At 43.2% G+C, this 16,860-nt stretch overlaps 2 protein-coding genes across 9 annotated transcripts; one reads left to right on the top strand and one right to left on the bottom strand.

Annotated features, from left to right (window-relative positions):
• Positions 1–1,548: 1,548 nt before the first annotated feature.
• c11h19orf44 (chromosome 11 C19orf44 homolog) lies at positions 1,549–8,077 on the top strand. Of its 6 annotated transcripts, none has more exons than XM_030432306.1 (12): positions 1,549–2,012; positions 2,106–2,261; positions 2,425–2,555; positions 2,663–2,934; positions 2,974–3,164; positions 4,204–4,570; positions 4,767–4,778; positions 5,125–5,204; positions 5,697–6,228; positions 6,384–6,473; positions 7,206–7,372; positions 7,780–8,077. In XM_030432306.1, the coding sequence occupies exons 1-12, from the start codon at positions 1,902–1,904 to the stop codon at positions 7,867–7,869; spliced, it is 2,199 nt and encodes a 732-aa protein (XP_030288166.1). In that variant the 5' UTR covers positions 1,549–1,901; the 3' UTR covers positions 7,870–8,077. The 6 variants fall into 6 exon arrangements, with proteins under 6 accessions (XP_030288166.1, XP_030288164.1, XP_030288167.1 ...); XM_030432304.1 differs by having other exon boundaries at positions 2,971–3,164; XM_030432307.1 differs by having other exon boundaries at positions 2,663–2,943; positions 2,983–3,164.
• Positions 8,078–9,102: 1,025 nt separating this feature from the next.
• akr1a1b (aldo-keto reductase family 1, member A1b (aldehyde reductase)) lies at positions 9,103–15,199 on the bottom strand. Of its 3 annotated transcripts, none has more exons than XM_030434590.1 (9): positions 15,014–15,199; positions 11,991–12,086; positions 11,384–11,503; positions 11,095–11,246; positions 10,611–10,806; positions 10,315–10,514; positions 9,774–9,846; positions 9,528–9,614; positions 9,103–9,409 (listed from the first exon to the last, which is right to left on the bottom strand). In XM_030434590.1, the coding sequence occupies exons 2-9, from the start codon at positions 12,069–12,071 to the stop codon at positions 9,344–9,346; spliced, it is 975 nt and encodes a 324-aa protein (XP_030290450.1). In that variant the 5' UTR covers positions 12,072–12,086; positions 15,014–15,199; the 3' UTR covers positions 9,103–9,343. The 3 variants fall into 3 exon arrangements, with proteins under 3 accessions (XP_030290450.1, XP_030290449.1, XP_030290451.1); XM_030434589.1 differs by lacking the exon at positions 15,014–15,199 and adding an exon at positions 14,861–15,005; XM_030434591.1 differs by lacking the exon at positions 15,014–15,199 and adding an exon at positions 13,105–13,213.
• Positions 15,200–16,860: the final 1,661 nt, after the last annotated feature.

The raw sequence follows: 16,860 nt of genomic DNA, 5'->3' as shown, positions 1-16,860 counted from the left end.
AGGAAGAGACAAATGTTTATGCAAATGAACGTAACCGCAAAAGAAATGTCAGGATTGTTCTGAAATGTGAAGTATGAATATCCGCCCACAAAAACTTTACGGGTCGGTCACCGTCTTCATGTGGAACCAGTTTGTCTCGTCCGCTTCTGGCAGCGTAACGACGGCGCATGCAAATACAGCAAGCAAATAAGGTTTTGGGGATATTACACTGTTGATTGATGAGTGTTTCTTCCTTGTCTGTTCAATAAGGAAACGCTGACTCAGCAAATTTAATCTCCAAAACTACGCAGTGCCCCTTTAACGGTACAGCTCGCAGTGCAGATTTATTTGGTTTGTTTTGTCGAAATGCTTCCAGATTTCACTCGGTGTCTGCTGGTTGTCTTCCAGCCTGTGACTTTAGATCGAGTGATTGAAAACGTTGCATAATATCAGGGGCTGTGCAGATCATCTAAATGCAAAATATTCATCAGGGTCACTTTATATTTATAGTTATTAAAATATAATCCTGTTATAAACTGTTTTCTCCCTGTACTGCAGTAGACTGTAGTCTGATCTTCAAACTTAATAAACTGTCTGTAGCTCATTCTGCAGCTCTCCCCATCACATACACTAATATACCAGAGTGATGTCTTTAAATTGCCTGTTTTATCTGACAAACACAGCATTTAGCCGTTTTACCTTCTGTCGTGTTTACTGTTAATACTTTGTTAATCAAAAGTGTTGAAGCAAAGTAAAATGATGCGTTCCTCACCTGTAACGTTGGCGACTTCCAGCAGCTGTGTGTGAAGCTTCATGCAGTGATCTGGTCTGCTGACACTTTGACTTCCTGGACAACACAGTGTTATACTGTTATGCCTTTGTTTACATGTGCCGGACCCTGCCACCTTTCTATCTTCAAATGGGGACTTTGTTTATTCAGGTCTGTAAAAAAATTTATAAATAAATAAATGATATATACATATATATATATATATATATATATATATATATATATATTTCTGCCCTTTAAACCCTTTAAATTTAAATTGTGGGGGTCAGGTGATGTGGGGGTCAGGTGATGTAGGTAGATGATGTAGGGTTCAGGTGATATAGGGTCCAGGTGATGTAGGGTTCAAGTGATGTAGGGTTCAGGTGATGTAGGGTCCAGGTGATGTAGGGTTCAGGTGATGTAGGGTTCAGGTGATGTAGGGCTCAGGTGATATAGGGTTCAGGTGATGTGGGGGTCAGGTGATGTAGGGTTCAGGTGATGTAGGGGTCAGGTGATGTGGGGTTCAGGTGATGTGGGGGTCAGGTGATATAGGGTCCAGGTGATGTAGGGCTCAGGTGATGTGGGGTTCAGGTGATGTGGGGTTCATGTGATGTGGGGGTCAGGTGATGTAGGTAGAAGATGTAGGGTCCAGGTGATGTAGGGTCCAGGTGATGTAGGGTCCAGGTGATGTAGGGTTCAGGGGCTGTGGGAGAATCTAATGTAGAAATGTAACAGCCCTTCTGATCCACTTCGGTCCAGCAGGTGGCGGTAAAGCACCTTAAAGCTGTTGTCCAGCCGCCATTAAAACACAAAAGTAGACGAAGAAGAAAAGAAAACTCTTCCTTGGAGACGAGGGACGCTCGAGTGGTCGTCATGCACAAAGTTATGTACATCGTGAAATGTTTAAGTTTCTTAGTGATGTGAAATTGTAGAAAGTTAAAAACGGACTCGAAATGAATCTATGACGCACTTTGTATCGTTAGCTCGCGTTAGCAAACATGGTGTTAGCTCGTATCGATAGCTAGCTAGCTAACACGGCTGTCTCCAGGGCAGAAACGCAACGGACCCGAACTGGGTTAGATGCCGTTAAAATAACCCGTGAAGATGTAACAGTATAGCTTAATGGAAGAAACGTAAGCTAATATTTTTAAAGATGTGGAAACGAGGCGGTCGGAGCTCCGCTCTGGACCGAGCTCAGGCTCTGCTGTCGGCCAAGAGGAGCAGCAGAGGAGACCTGGAGCCAGAACCTGCAGCCCAAACACGGGTTCGTTCCGTTACAGTCAGTTTGAAACGTGTTTAAATGAGCTGTGGGTGATGTAACACTACGAACATGTCCCTCGGTTCCTTCCCTCTGTAGGGTGCTGTGGGTTTGTCTGTGAATAGCAGGTCTGTTCCCCCAAATTCACACACTGTGCTCTCTGATCTGAGCGACCTGTCCTCGGATCATGAAGCTGCTGAGGGTCCTGGTGCTGCTGGTACTGCTGGGAAGGTCCAGGATCCAGGTTCTATCAAGGTACATAACTTTATAATATACATTGCACATTAATGCTTTTATTGCTCAGGACACTACATGCCACAATCAATCAAACTGTGAGGGGCGTTTGTATGTTCAATTTGACTACAAGCTTCCATGTTTTTGTGTCGCTTCCTGAGCTTTTCTTGTTTTCTTCTGCCAGGATGTCAGACCTCAGAGCTCTCTGGGTGGAGGAGGGAGCAGGTTCTTGAAGAAGGCACCACCACCACCTGCAGTAAACAGCTCTCAGTCTCCTGTCAGCAAGATCCGAATGCAGCAGGTGCCAGAACCCAGGTACAGTTCTCTGAATGCAAGTGGAACAAACGTCCCTGATCCTACTTAAAGTATTTCCAGTTCTAATATTTGTGTTTTTCTCTTCACCTCTCACCACCTCTGCTCAGAAATGTTTCATCTTCCCTGCGAGGCTCCCAGACGGCTGCTCTGAGTAGACTGGCTCAAATTGAGAGCCGCATCCGCAGCCGGCAGCAGGTCGGACAGGCATCGAAACCCGCTGAGAACTTAACCTCAGACTTAGGAGTCTCACCTCCACCAGCAGCTGCTCAGCATCTGGAGGCTTCTGTGCAAAACTCAGCACAGTCCAGCAGCGACCAGAGCCTGAGGGGGAAACGTTTCCTCAAGTGCAGTACAGCTGTAGCTCTGAACAACAGTAACACTGCTGCTGCTGCTGCTGCTGCTGCTGCTGCTGCTGCTGCTGCTGCTGCTGCTGCTGCTACGTCTCCACAAGGCCCAGATGTTGGTGTCAGGTCCAGGTCCATAGCTGCTGATGCTACATTAAGAGTAGTGGGTGGCATCAGTCTGGAAAGTGATGAAGAGGACATGAAGAAGCTGCTGGGAGACTCGTTGGACTCAGAAGACAAAAGCTTCCTCACACCTGGGAACAAGGTACCATTTAACTTTAAATTGCAACCAGCCAGGTCTCCTTAACAATACCCACCGGTGTGACTCAGACTGCAGTCGACCATTTAGCAGCCTTGTTGCCTTTATAGAAAGTAAAGAATAGAAACTTTCTTCAGTCAGCACCGTTAGAGGTGTAGCAATCAACTCATAATGTGCAAATTTTAACCAAAAAACAAACTTTCTGCTCTTTACTTTGGACCAAGCTGATTCAATTAAATGATATAATATGAAACTATTGTTAAATACTGCTGGTAAGAGCTGCAAAATGTTCACGCTGCAACAGTTGGTTGATCAATCAATAAAAAAACATTTGCTGATTCCTGCTTCTTAAAAGAATTTTATATAAATATTTAACTTCCGCTGACTGAAAATAGCGTAACGTTGTCTCCGTCTGTTCCACTCTGTGCCCCGACTGTTTGTGTTTGCACCATGTAACTCAGGTGGGCGGTGAGGATCCTCCAGGTGAAGTGTGTGATGCTTTATGGCACCATGCCACACGCCACACAGTACCAACTATATTTTATAGAGAAAATGTTTTCTGGTTCTCCCCTCGACATCCCTCGACTGCTCTGCCTCGTCTCATGGTGATTTACAGTGTCCTGATGGACAGTTAGCTTTACTTGTTGCTATAGTAACTGTAGCTGCTATTAGCTCGTTAGCTCATGTGACCTTACATCAAACAGTATTGATACAAAAGCCCGGGAATTTTATTTAGGACAGCTGTGTTGCACAACATACCAATTCTTAGACGATGTTGCTTTGACTGTGAGGATTTGCTGCCTGTCTTTTTCATGGATGATGTAAATGAAGTGTTTGTGTTTTTGAAACAGTTTGTTGGGAAAAAATGAAGCAATTTATAGACGCCTCTTTGGGTTCTTTAGCACTTTATCACAATTTATAGACTAAACGATAAATCCTGAATATAATCATCTGATGAAACAATAATGACATTAATTGGTAGCTGCAGCCCGAAAACTCTCAGTTCTTTCAGTTCGAACCTGTAGTGTACGTTCCTCTCTTACAGAAGTTGAGCAAAAGCAGTCAGAAGGTCGACTCCACACCTCCACCCGCTGCCGTCCCTCGCTCATCCTCCTCCAACCGAGCACCACCTCGCTCCCCGGCCTCTCCTGCTCGCCGCAGCTCTCCTTTCCGATTCACCGGTCAGCCTCAAGCCCACTTCAGCCCCTCTGCTCTCTCCCCGTCCCCCACTCCTCCCCGCGTCTCCCCTTTTCCTCCTGGAAGACTGAGCTCCCCTCACAGAGCGAGGAGTCCACAGCGCTCCCTCTCCTCCATGTCGGGCCGCAGCGAGGTGCTCTCTCTGGAGGAGCTCTTCCCTGTTGGGCCCGGCTCTGAAGACCCACACAGTGAGATGAGTGCAGTTTCCTCCGAAGGTGAGAAGTTCATAATACATGTTTTACTGACTAACATCACAATCAAGAGTTAAGAGGACTTAAAACCAGAAGGGTTTCAGAATTAACGGTTTAATGACTTGTTGAAAGGCCTGTGATTCTTTATTTAAGGAGGAAACATTGTATTCTTGATCAATAATTATGTTTTATTCTTCACTCCTCATCACATGCATTCAAGATGATCAACAAGGTACTTAAATCATCTCTCTGTGAAGTGCAATAGACAGAAAACAGGATCAATGAGTTTCTGTGCAGTAGAGCTGCATCGATTAATTGAGAAGTTGATTGATCTGTAAATTGTTACAGTCATTTTTCAAGTAAACCTGTCAAACGCTTGCTGGTTCCGGCTTCTAAAATATGAGGATTTGCTGTTTTTCTTCGTCATTAAAGATTCTAAATGAAGAGTTCTACTAAGTGCTCCTTAATGTATGTGTGATACCTTATGCATTAATAGCAGGAGACCTCTAAATAAGTGACAGATCAGTGACAGAAGATGCACTAATTAACCGTGTTGTTGTGATCTTGTATTACTGCAGACTTCAAGTTGAATGTGCTGACGCTAGACGACCTCGTCCCTGCTGATCTTGGATTCACTGATGAAGCACCGGGAACAAAGGTGGGTCGTGACAGCAGTAATGAAGTACACTGGGATAAATACAACTTTTGTAGGTTTTTCTGCTGGAAACGAGGTTGATCAGAGTAAAGAGACTGAACCACAACAGAAAAGTTGAGGGACATCAACCCAAAGCAATGAGCTGAAAGAGCTAAACGCTCTGTAGAGCTGAGGGGAACTGCAGAGGAACTGGGGATCATTTTCTCTGAGTTCACATTTGACATTACAAATCGTCATCTGGCGCATTCGTTAAATAAATTATTGTAACTATTGATCAGTGCAGTTGTAAGTAATGATCAAAAGGTGAAACCAAAACTGAACGCACACAAACAATCTGTTAAAATCATCAGATGCATTGAAAGAAACTTTGACAAAGTTAGACATCTCTCTCCCCCTCGGCTCACAAATATTTATCGGCCACATTGAGATTTAATTTTATTCCCAGAAGGACTTGTGAGACTGATGTGTTTTCTTTCCTCCTGCTGCCTGAAACAGAGAGACGCCAAACTCAGAACACCTGTTCATGGATCCTCGAACAGACAACAGCTGCCAAGACCGAAGGAGAAGAAGAAGGAGGAGGAGGAGGAGGATGAGGAGGACATGCTGGACTACCACAGTGACTTTGAGAGTGAGAGCAGGACAGAGCCGGATCACAGTGCCAGCCTGGTGTCAGAACACCTGCAAGGACACGGAGATGAAGAGGAGGTTGCTTCAGAGGTCAGAGATGAAGCTTCAGATTCAGACATGTCTCGTCGTGAGAGGACAGAAGATGATTACTCGAGTAACTTCTCGGACGCAAGCCGCTCTTACACCACACGGACCTCAGATCACAGTCCAACAGTCAGCAGGAGCAGGGACTCCAGATCCTCCAGATCCTCCAGATCCTCCAGATCCTCCAGATCGTCGGTATCACACAGCAGCCGGAGCTTTTCTCGCCAGTCAATGAGGCGAGCCTCAACTAGAAATGTTTTAAAAGAGGCAGCAGTACAGACTCAGACCGATCCACTGGCTTACGCATGGCCCACCGGTTAGTCCGCCCTACATGGTGTTTGGGCCTCTAATCATCTCTTCCACTGTCACATTTCCTTACAGTAGTCATGAAGTTATCAGGCACCAACACAAGGGAAGTGTAGAGCTTCTGTTTTTTTCTGTTTCTTATCTAAAGCTCTTCTTCCTCTGTAGGTGCAGCAGCTTTGGGTCCCGCAGTGGATGTGAACTACCTTGCTCCCTCCCCGCTGTTCACACATACTCTCAGTGCAGAAAGGGTGGAAGGTGAAAAAATATACAACACAAATACACATAGAAGACTAGAAAGCAGAGGCAACGTCTGAGGGCCCAGTGTGAGTCTGCTGCTTTGTGCTGCAGTGGCACCTGCAGGAAATCATTTGGACTGACAGAAGGTAGATCAGATTAGACTGATCAGGAAAACCCTCCAAAATAATTAGGATAGATGCTTCTATAGCATTTGTGCTACAACTTAACAGTCTGAGTGATGGCTGCTAGCACAAAGCTGTTTTTATATCGCTTAGTTAGCACCATGGGTCTATAAACCTTCATCCAGAGGGAAACCAGGTAGCAAAGTTGTCATTGTGCGACACATATTCCACGCAGTAAGTGGACCAGATGTTCGTGTCTGCTATAGTTGCTAAAGAGTTGCTCAGCCGGCCAAGAAGTAGTCAGGAACAGTTTAAACAAGACAAACGATGTTCATCAGAGAGCTTTAGAGATGCTGATTGTTGGATTTTTTAATCTTTCAATAGCACCAGCAGTTTTCTTCTGTTTCCAGTCTTTATGCCAAGCTAAGATAACTATGTCATGGCTTTAGCTACATAGATATCGTGCAGATAAAAGTGGTATAAATCCACTCATTTTTACCGTCAGCTAAAAAATGAATTAGCATATAATATTTAAGACAGTTATTTGTTTGTTTTCATCTATACTAGTGTATTTCACAGGACCACATTCAACATAAACCCAGTTAATGTCCGTCTGTCCCTCCCTCAGCCATCAGCACCTTCAATCCAGCCGTATTTGCACTCAATGAATTGCTGAAGCAGCAGCTGGCCATGACGAGGCGGTTCATCGAAAGCAGCCGACGCCTTCACACCAGCCTGGTGCGCAGCCTTGAACCGCCGAACTACAGATACACCACGCTGGACGACACCAAGGAGGTAAAACCTGCTCACACTGACACAGTTGTAGAGCTGTCAGAAGCTTTTTACTCCCAAGTTTGACTCAACAAACGTAGTGACTGTTTCATCACTGCTGCACAGCTTCAGTGGTTGATGTTTTCTCACTATATTTTCCTCTCTGCATGATGAAACATTAATTTGCTTTAATGCAGATGTTTGCTGCATTCTGATTGGATGTAGCTGCTGTGTTGTTCAGTTTAGTAGAATAATCAGTCTGCGTGATGAGACAAGAGAAGTAAAACTAACAGAAACCAGTCATCGTTTAAATTGGTATAACATTTCAAACTCAGGACAGCATTTAAAAGATGACAACTCTCTGAGCAGTAACCTGACACCTGAAGATATCTCTCACACACACCACAATATTACTTTTATTCTCTCCACAGTATATTCGCAAACACAGATCTCCCAAACTGACAATGGAGGAAGCCTTAGAGGAGGCGCTGCAGGAGATGAGGACCCACCATCATATCTGACCGAACTGAATAACGGATGTCATGAATTAATGAACCCATGTGTTTGGAACAAGAGACATTCACCGTGTTGTTCTTATTTAAATATGTTTTATACATCAGTGTTTTTCTACCGTGGGAAGAAGAAGAGTACTCGTTGGTAATAAATCGATGAGCTGGACTTTGTGTTACTGCATCATGATTGTCTGATTAAATACATTGGTTAAATAAATCCCAAAAGAAGTTTATTTCCGTGTCTACGAATGCGTCAACATGTTTTCTGAAAGAAGAACGATGTGGAAACGATTACACTTAAAGGGTCACTCCACCAATTTTACACATTGAAGTGTGTTTACAGGACTGGAGAAGTGCTGTACTGTATACTCCAGAGGAAGCTGCATGTAAGCTGATAAATTGCCTCCATTGAAGTCATTCAGTTGCATAGTGGCATTGTGGGTAATGTAGGCTTCTACAGGGACATAGAATGTGTGGAATGAAACCTTTTTTCCTTTTTCAATTACCCACAATACATCTCAGCTACTGAGTTACCACTGGAGGCATTTTATCAGATCACATGCAGCTTGTATGTGTTTTACATGTGTATTCGGACCACCTGTAAACACACTTTAATGTGTAAAAATGGTGGAGTTACACTTAACCTATGCATTTTTTCAATATCTTGCATATTCTCCAAAGGGAGTCACTCTCTCCTACAGAAAACACTGCTGCACTGCCTGAAACACCTGGTTTTAAGTCGAGCCTTTACTTCTGTAGCTTATGTGCATCACTATGTAACAGGCGTCATATAAATATATATATATTTATATATATTCAATGATACATACATACTAAGACATCTCGCTTCTGTTTAATCTTTGGGGAGAGTTGCACATTGCATTATTTAGCCAGGTAGGATGTAGCCAATTAGAGTAAGGTGTGTAAAGCTGAGCAAGGTAGTGTGATCAAAAATAACAGCGCTTCAGCAGTAGCAACTGTGTGTCTGCTGACTGACTGGAGAGTATATATATTTAAACATATTATACCAGGACCCCCAAACAAAAGTACAAGCCTGAAAATTAGAATAACATGACCTCTTTAATTTCAATGCATGCTATTTTTATTTTGGGTCATTGCTGCATTCAAAGAGGGAGTGTAATTAGCCAACAAGCATCAGCCGAGACAATCAACTCACCTGGCACTGCTCCCATTTAACCATCTTCATAAATGATCGACTGGCTGAATAAAGACGCCCGCGAGTGAAGTAACAAAATGTTTATTTTAGAAAATAACACGTACAGTACGTATACAGTCACACCAGAGCTTCCAGTCTTCATCACCAACAATAACTTGAAATGTTCTAATGATAAGTGCAGGATTTGACAGAATCTAAAGACAAACTCCGATGTCAGGATCCAGGAACATTTATAAGTGATATAGGAGGGCTATGTGGTGTTGGTGGGGCTGTTGAAGGCACAGATTCAGGGTGGAGCGTGGACGGTCAGTAGGGGTCGTTGAAAGGGTAGTGAGGATGTCCTGCATCCCTGGGAACACGTTCTCCGTCCACCTGCAACATCAGAACCAGAGTTGATACAGTGTTCGTGTTTACTCAGACTTGGACTCAAATATATCGTCTCTTATCAATGTAAAGAGAAAAGACATCATGTTTCCCAGAGCGTACTCACTTGGATCATTGGTACGATGTAGCGCCAGCCTTTGTTCAGCGCTGTAATACTTTTCATTTCCTCCGCTTCAAGGGTGAAGTCAAACACCTGACGACAAACACAAATCAACACCTCGCAACCCGCACAATATCCTTTAAAACGCTTTAGTTACTTGAGGACAAAACTGAACCTTAATAAGATATTCATAAATTCTCCATCTAAAACAAACAGCCTCATGGTTTGGAGATTAATGAAACTTTACTCCACCTGAATGTTCTCTTTGATGCGGGACTGTGTCACACTCTTGGGGATTGTTACCACTCCTCGTTGTGTCTGCCACCTGCGAGTACAACAAACATGTGTTCATGTTCAGTCACTGGAGAGATCCTCAATCAGGTCAGCGTATATTAGCCCCCCGCGGTACAAACTCCAAAAATGGCATTGTTTTTTCCTTTTCTTTCCCACTAAAATTGTGACTTCCACTGCCTCAACACACCTGATTCAAATGAAAGGGTCTTTTTCAGGCTTCAGCTGAAAAAAACACGTTTTGTGCAAACATTCTCCAAAATATTTCCAACAATGTTCAAACCCAGAGGTCCTGATATTGCTCAATATAAGGCTGCGATCGCCCGTGTCTATTACAGGCAGGAAGTCAGTCAAAGTGACTAAACACATTGGGAATAAAACTTTAAAACATGATCTCATTGGTGAAGATTTCTGCACGAGTCAGATACATTGTTATCGTTAATGATGGTCGTTAGACAATGACGACAACAATTCCCACGATCCCAAATTACTTACTAATCACCTTAGGATAATCTGAGCAGGAGACTTCTTATATTTCTCTGCGAGAGCAGCTATCACAGGCTCCTCGAGCAGAACCGGTTCGTCTGGATGTTTCCAGGCCCGGTCGGGAGAACCCAGAGGACTGTAGGCCGTCATCACCAGGTTCCGGTCCCGACAGTGGGCCAGCAGCTCTACCTGGGCCAGGTAAGGGTGCCCCTCTACCTGTCCAACCAAACAGAGAGATATCAGGGGGGGTCTGTAGCCATCAGAACACCCAACATGACATGCTACAGCTGGGTCCACACAAACGGGCTGTACCTGTAGCACAGTGGGTTTGATGCTGGCCACAGACAGGATGTCATCAATCTGCCGACTGTTGAAGTTGGACAGGCCGATGGATCTGACGTGGCCCTTCTCCACCAGCTTCTCCATGGCAGCCCAGGTCAGCTTGTAGTCTATATCGTCATACAGCAAAGTGCCATCCTCCTTTTTGGGGAAAGGATCGTCTCCTCGTCTAAATGATATTCAGACGGAGCCACAGAGGGAAGATTTAAAAGGAACCAGGGACAAACTGGAGTAGTCAAAAAATAAAACTGTTGAAAGGTAAATGCAGTGATAATATAATGTTAAATGTTTTATTTTTAAATCTAACTACACTGTTATCTTGTAATGAAATTCTAAAGACATCTTTGTCTGACCAACTGTTAATTAGCTCTTCATCCAAGACAACAACAGGGAGTTTTCTGTGTGATTAAACTTGGGAATCATCTCATTATTAGACGTTGGCAGAGGTTGAGCTCACTGGAAGGCGTAGGGCCAGTGGATGAGGTAGAGGTCCAGGTACTCCAGCTTCAGGTCCTTCAGAGTCTTCAGGAGGGCCGGCTCCACGTCCTCTGGGTGATGTCGGGTGTTCCACAGCTTGGATGTGATGAACACGTCCTCTCGTCTCAGGGCCTGAGGCACAGACGACGTGTCCAGATATAGTTTGGTAAAAAGTAAGTGTCTTGACATTTCAGAACAAGAAAGACAACAATGTCCTATCAACCCCCCAAGGAGACATTTTGTGTCATGGTAATCCAGCAGTTGCTCACCTTGCCGGGGCCGAGCGTGTCCTGTAAGGCTTCTCCAATCTCCACCTCGTTGCCATAGATGGCTGCACAGTCAATGTGGCGATATCCTGCCTCCAAGGCCCAAACAACTGCTTGCTTCACCTGTTAGCGGGAGAAAATAAAACACTGTTAAACACGGACTTTAAAAAGGTCACACAGATTTGTGCTGTCATGCCTCCATCATCTGTAAGGTCTGAATCTAGCTAAATATTACATTCCATGATTACACATTCCATCCTCCACACTGATTGTTTGAAAGAAAAACAAGTAATCAACAGATTTTACAGATATGGCTGGGAAATGTATTTGTGTGTGTCAGCGGTTCAACATTAATCGGTGGCTAAAAAATCCAGTGATTATTCTCCGTGGGTTCACTACGAACAACATTTCTGACTTGACACAGTCATTAGATGCATTCCTAACGTAAAAATACCGATTAGTGCAGCTCTGATATGGAGGATGAGGAGAAGTGAATGTGCACAGACACAAAGAAAGACTGACATTCAGCTGCAAGAGAGCACAATCATATCACAGAAGGCTATTTCTCAGACGGTTTTGTTAAAATACAGGAGATCGGTGCAGCCTCTACCTTTCCTGGCTCACTCTTCCATGTTCCCAGTCCGAGGAGGGGCATCTTCCGCCCCGTGTTGAGAACTGCAAAGTCATTCATGCCTCTCTGAAGCACCTAAAAAGGAAAAGCAGAGGAGGATTCAGTCAGCGAGGGGAGCTGCTCGGCTTACTCTGATGTTTAAAGCTGCAGGAACAAGAATTTTATGTAGAAACATGAGTGATGCACTGGATTTGAGACGCCATCTGATGTGTGAGATTTTCTTACTGCTGACGTATTCCGATATTACTGGCCACCTAATTGCAGGGAACGTAAAGTCTCTCCTATCGTGGAAATAATATATTGTTATGCCTGTTCTTATCTTGATAACCTACTGGCAACTGCAGACGAGAACTACTCAGTCAACGGATCACATCACTTACAGTAATAAGAGCATCATCTTATCAGCAGAGATGTTTATTCCGAGCCAGTGCTGATATTTCATTTTAAAGCCTGTATCAGCGAATACAGCTGACGTGCATCTCTTTAAAATACATCAGCCTGATTAAGCTAATTAGACCAGGGTTGCAACGTCACGACATTTTCACGATACACTATTACACAATTTAATTGGGATGAAAGCAGAAGGGTTTTCTGGTTGAACAAACACTTTGTCCTGACAGATATGAACTTGACATGAATGAGGATTTTTCAGTGAAATGCAACAAGCAAAAAGAGGCAAAGGCTTCCACACGTACACGTAACGAACACATCAGTACTGTGGTTAACGAGAAACCTCTACTAAAGCAGTTCAGGCAGAACTGAGAGGAAACACACAATCATGAGTTTACGAACTTCAGCAAATGTTCTAAAGCAACAGTACAGCACGAGTGGCAAAGATAGAAAGTCAGTTCAACAAAAGATGGAGTTGGCAAACTGTCAGCTTATCGAGAGCGGGTCAATCCCCAAAGCACGTCATGATGATAAAGCATGCACCAACATTTCTTAATTCCCTGATGGTTTCCACCACACAGCTACAACTTGAGAGCTAACGTCAGGAGAAAGCTGCAAGACGTGCTGATCTAACACGGCACGAAACTGTCTACATACGAGTAAAAATGTCGTGCCCATTCTGAAGTTGAACAGAATAACTTACTTTAACTCAAGTCCCACTTGATTCTGGTTTAAAGCTGCGTAAAAAAGGATCTTCTTTTGCAGAAAATGAGTCGAAGCACATACAGAGTTCTGCCAGCTGACCGTCGAAGGAAAGAGAGGAAGTGATGACTTTGCATTTTCCTCAAAAGTCACCAGACTGAGCTGAAAACTCTCAACACACTCTGAGAGGATATGGAATAAGTTCCTTTAATGAAACAAAAATCACTGCATATGTCAACAAAGAGAGAACCAGAACCAGAACCAGACACTGTAAAGCTGCTGCTTTGCTGCAAACAGACGGAACCAACTTTGTGATATTTTATGTGCATGTTTTATACTTTGCTTATTTTCAAGTCCTGGGAAAGTTAAAACGTTCAGTAATGTCAAACATTTGTGTGCCAGCCATGTTTTTCTCTGCCACCCTTGTCTGCTAAAACTAAAACTAAAACCTGTCCTGTCTTCCTTTGTCTTAGACGCTGCTTCTGTTGCTTAAAGGTTAACTACGCAAAATTCACATATTAAACATTAACACAAGTGTGTTACAGGTCCTGGGGAGCACTACGTCATATGTGATAAATGTAGTAGCCTTTAAATCCTTTTATGGCTCCTAAAAAAGCTGCATGTAATCTGATAAATGCCTCCATTGATTCAACTCAGTGGCTAAATTGCATTGTGGGTAATGTAGGCACCAGGTTTTAAAAAGCAGTCCTACTAGTCTCGCATTGCAATTACTCATTATTGACAGTTTAAAAACAAATTATCAAAATAGACAAAGCAGAGATATTGCGCTAGTTATCCTGCACATGCTTCCTTCTTCTCATAACCTGCCACCTACATTTCCCACAATGCACCTCAGCAGCTAACTTGAATGGGGACAAAAATGATTTAATCGTGTGGCCAAACTAAATGTTATAGGACCGAATAGCTCAAACTATGAAAGAGAAATAAGTCATTTCTCGGGGGGTTGTGACTCTAAAAAGAACGTATCCACTGTTTTACAGACGCTTCTTTGACAGTGGGTTTGTTGTTGTTTTCTCGTCCGTTACAACTGTTTCTGGCAAATATGTATCACGGTAATGTGGGTATGAATGACATCACTGGAGGCAATTTATCAGATTACATGCAGCTTCCTCTAGAGCCACAAACCACTTCATACTACTATTATCACATATGCAGTAGTACTCTGCCAGTAAAACTGGTGGGTTCACCCTTTAAAATCACCCACAATGCAACCTGACAGTAAAATAAACCAACGTTGAGCCGCTGAGCTGAGAAAACCTAAGTGAAAGTAAAACACCAGCTGTCAAATACATAAAAACACAAACATACATTTTCCAGACGTTTCCAAACATCTAGCTGTCAGCTGATGTTTCGGGGAGGTGAAGTCACGCGCCACACAGCCACGCCCAGGTGACTGACCTCGAGCTCAGAACCCCAAAATGTGTAAACATGTAGCGACCGTTAGCAAGCAGCGGTGATGCAATCAGACTCCTAGCGTTGATTACGTGATTATAACAGACTAATAACTGTGTTGTCACTCAGTAGATCCGCTCTTTGACCTCTCTGTCATCTGTTCTCGAGCCCAAATCAACAAAAAATGGCCAGAATAAACAATCAAGTCACCTCCAGTCGGTGCTAACACAACAGCTAGCTTTAGCTTTAGCTTCTCCTGAAAACACTCCTCGCGCTTGACTGATTAGCTTTTTATTCGACGCTTCGAGGTTAAGACATTCTCATGAAACTATCGATTCACTCACCCTGTCACCGGTGTCAACACATAAACGACGGAGCATCCGCTTAAACACCTGACATCTGAATGAGAGCATGACCCGGCGCAGCTCGGCAGAGAAACGACGTTCGTCATTAGCAGCAGCTGCTCCTCTCATCCTCAGTTAAAGTAGACAACTTACCGTTTCAAGACGTTAAAAACCTGCGACTTCTTCCTGTAGTCCTCCCGAGCAGGACAAGTGTGTGAGCGTGTTGTTTTTTGTTGTTGTTGTTTTTTTTTCCACTGCCAAATGTTCAAAAACACCACCTCATTTTGGTGACGTTTCCTCTTCCGGGATGATGTTTCCTCTACTTCCGGTGAGGATGCTGTCCAGTCCTGGGAGGACATGAGCTGACAGATGAAGAGATGCAGAGAAGAGATGTTTAACATGAATATAGAGTCACCATCGGTTATGATCAGGCTTTACAAACAAAATGTATTTTTGTATTTTGATGATGGGAAATCTTCAAATCCAAGCTTAATATTTATATGAATGCGCTGTATAATAATTAAAGTGAAAATCTCACCAAAATGCAACTTAGGCTTTTTTTGTTAATGTACCCGAGTCAAACCTTCATGTAAAAGCATAATTACAACGAAAGAGGCACTTCTAAGATTTACCATATTTTCGTTTTCGGGTCAAACTCATTTGTAATGGGAGTGCAAAGGACAAATTAGCAATAGCATCAAAATCTCTATTTTTAAAACAGTAAGAAGGCTCGACACAACATGAAACTTTGCTCGTGGTATCACCAGGGTCTCTACACATGAACACGAGCATTGAGAACATTGTTTGTGTACACAGAGTTTACTAAAAAGAAGGTTTTTGAACAACTCACGTTAGCAGTAGCTTGTTCCGCTCGCCGCCGTCATGGCAGCCGAGAAGTGTCGATCTCAGAATGTGACGTAACCTGGAGGACAGTTAAGGTGGAACTACTGTCTTCCGGCAACAACTATCTACGCCAGATCTCACGTGACTTTTCCGGCTTTTGATTTCAGTATTGTTTCATATATGAGGCTCCTTTTTTAACTTCAAGGTCGATATTGTTTTTTGCTAACGACAAAACAACAAATTATCCTGCATTTATATGGAACTAAGCTTTAGGAGCGTTCCACCTTAACTGTCCTCCAGGTTACGTCACATTCAGAGAGCGACACTTCTCACTGGCAGGACGGCGGCGAGCGGAGGAAAGATCTGCTAACGTGAGTTGTTCAAAAACCTTCTTTTTAGTAAACTCTGTGTACACAAACAATGTTCTCAATGCTCGTGTTCATGTGTAGAGACCCTGGTGATACTACGAGCAAAGTTTCATGTTGTGTCGAGTCTTCTTACTGTTTTAAAAATAGAGATTTTGATGCTATCGCCAATTACGAAAATACGGTAAATCTTAAAAGTGGCTCTTTCTTTGTAATTATGCTTTTACACAAAGGTTTGACTCACATACATTCACAAAAAAAGCCTAGGTTGGATTTTGGCGAGAGCTTCACTTTAAATGCCATTAAATGCCAAAAATTGTCTCATTAAAGAGAAAGAAAGAAAAAAAGAAAAAAACATTTAAACAAGTTAAGAAATAGGAAAGTAAGCCAAAATAGAAGAGGTTTAAAAGAGACTAGACTCAACGAATAAAAGTCTGAGTGCAGTTTAAAACCTTGAAATTGCTTCAGTGAAAGGCAGTAGCAAACAAAAAGGTCTTCAGTCTGGATCTAAAAGAGGTGAGAGTTGGAGCAGAACGCTGCTTCTCCATGATTAGTTTTGACTGTAGGGACAGAAAGCAGACGACTGTATTATTTGTCAAACAGGAAGCCAGTGTAAAGATCTAATAACTGCAGGGATGTGATCTGCTTTTCTGGTTCTCGTTACGAGTCGAGCAGCAGCGTTCTGAATCAGCTGCAGCTGTCAGATGGATTTTGTTAGAGAATCCTGTAAAGACACTGTTACAGTGGTCGAGTCTGCTGAAGATAAATGCATGGACAAGTTTTTCCAAATCC

This window comes from Sparus aurata, chromosome 11, assembly GCF_900880675.1.
Source record: "Sparus aurata chromosome 11, fSpaAur1.1, whole genome shotgun sequence".
In the NCBI taxonomy this organism is placed as follows: domain Eukaryota; kingdom Metazoa; phylum Chordata; class Actinopteri; order Spariformes; family Sparidae; genus Sparus; species Sparus aurata.
The sequence above is the reverse complement of the archived record's forward strand: the minus strand, read 5'-3'. Positions and strand labels throughout refer to the sequence as shown.

What these genes read in the sequence shown, in the direction of transcription:
- akr1a1b (XM_030434589.1), bottom strand. Translation starts at nt 14,989, where the DNA reads ATGAGAGGAGCAGCTGCTGCTAATGACGAACGTCGTTTCTCTGCCGAG. An exon ending in CCTGCTCAGATTATCCTAAG is followed by an intron (nt 9,847 to 10,314) that starts GTGATTAGTAAG and finishes TTGTACTCGCAG; the next exon opens with GTGGCAGACACAACGAGGAG. An exon ending in GCATCAAAGAGAACATTCAG is followed by an intron (nt 9,615 to 9,773) that starts GTGGAGTAAAGT and finishes GTTTGTCGTCAG; the next exon opens with GTGTTTGACTTCACCCTTGA.
- c11h19orf44 (XM_030432301.1), top strand. Translation starts at nt 1,902, where the DNA reads ATGTGGAAACGAGGCGGTCGGAGCTCCGCTCTGGACCGAGCTCAGGCT. An exon ending in GGCTTACGCATGGCCCACCG is followed by an intron (nt 6,229 to 6,383) that starts GTTAGTCCGCCC and finishes CTTCCTCTGTAG; the next exon opens with GTGCAGCAGCTTTGGGTCCC. An exon ending in CGCTGGACGACACCAAGGAG is followed by an intron (nt 7,373 to 7,779) that starts GTAAAACCTGCT and finishes TTCTCTCCACAG; the next exon opens with TATATTCGCAAACACAGATC.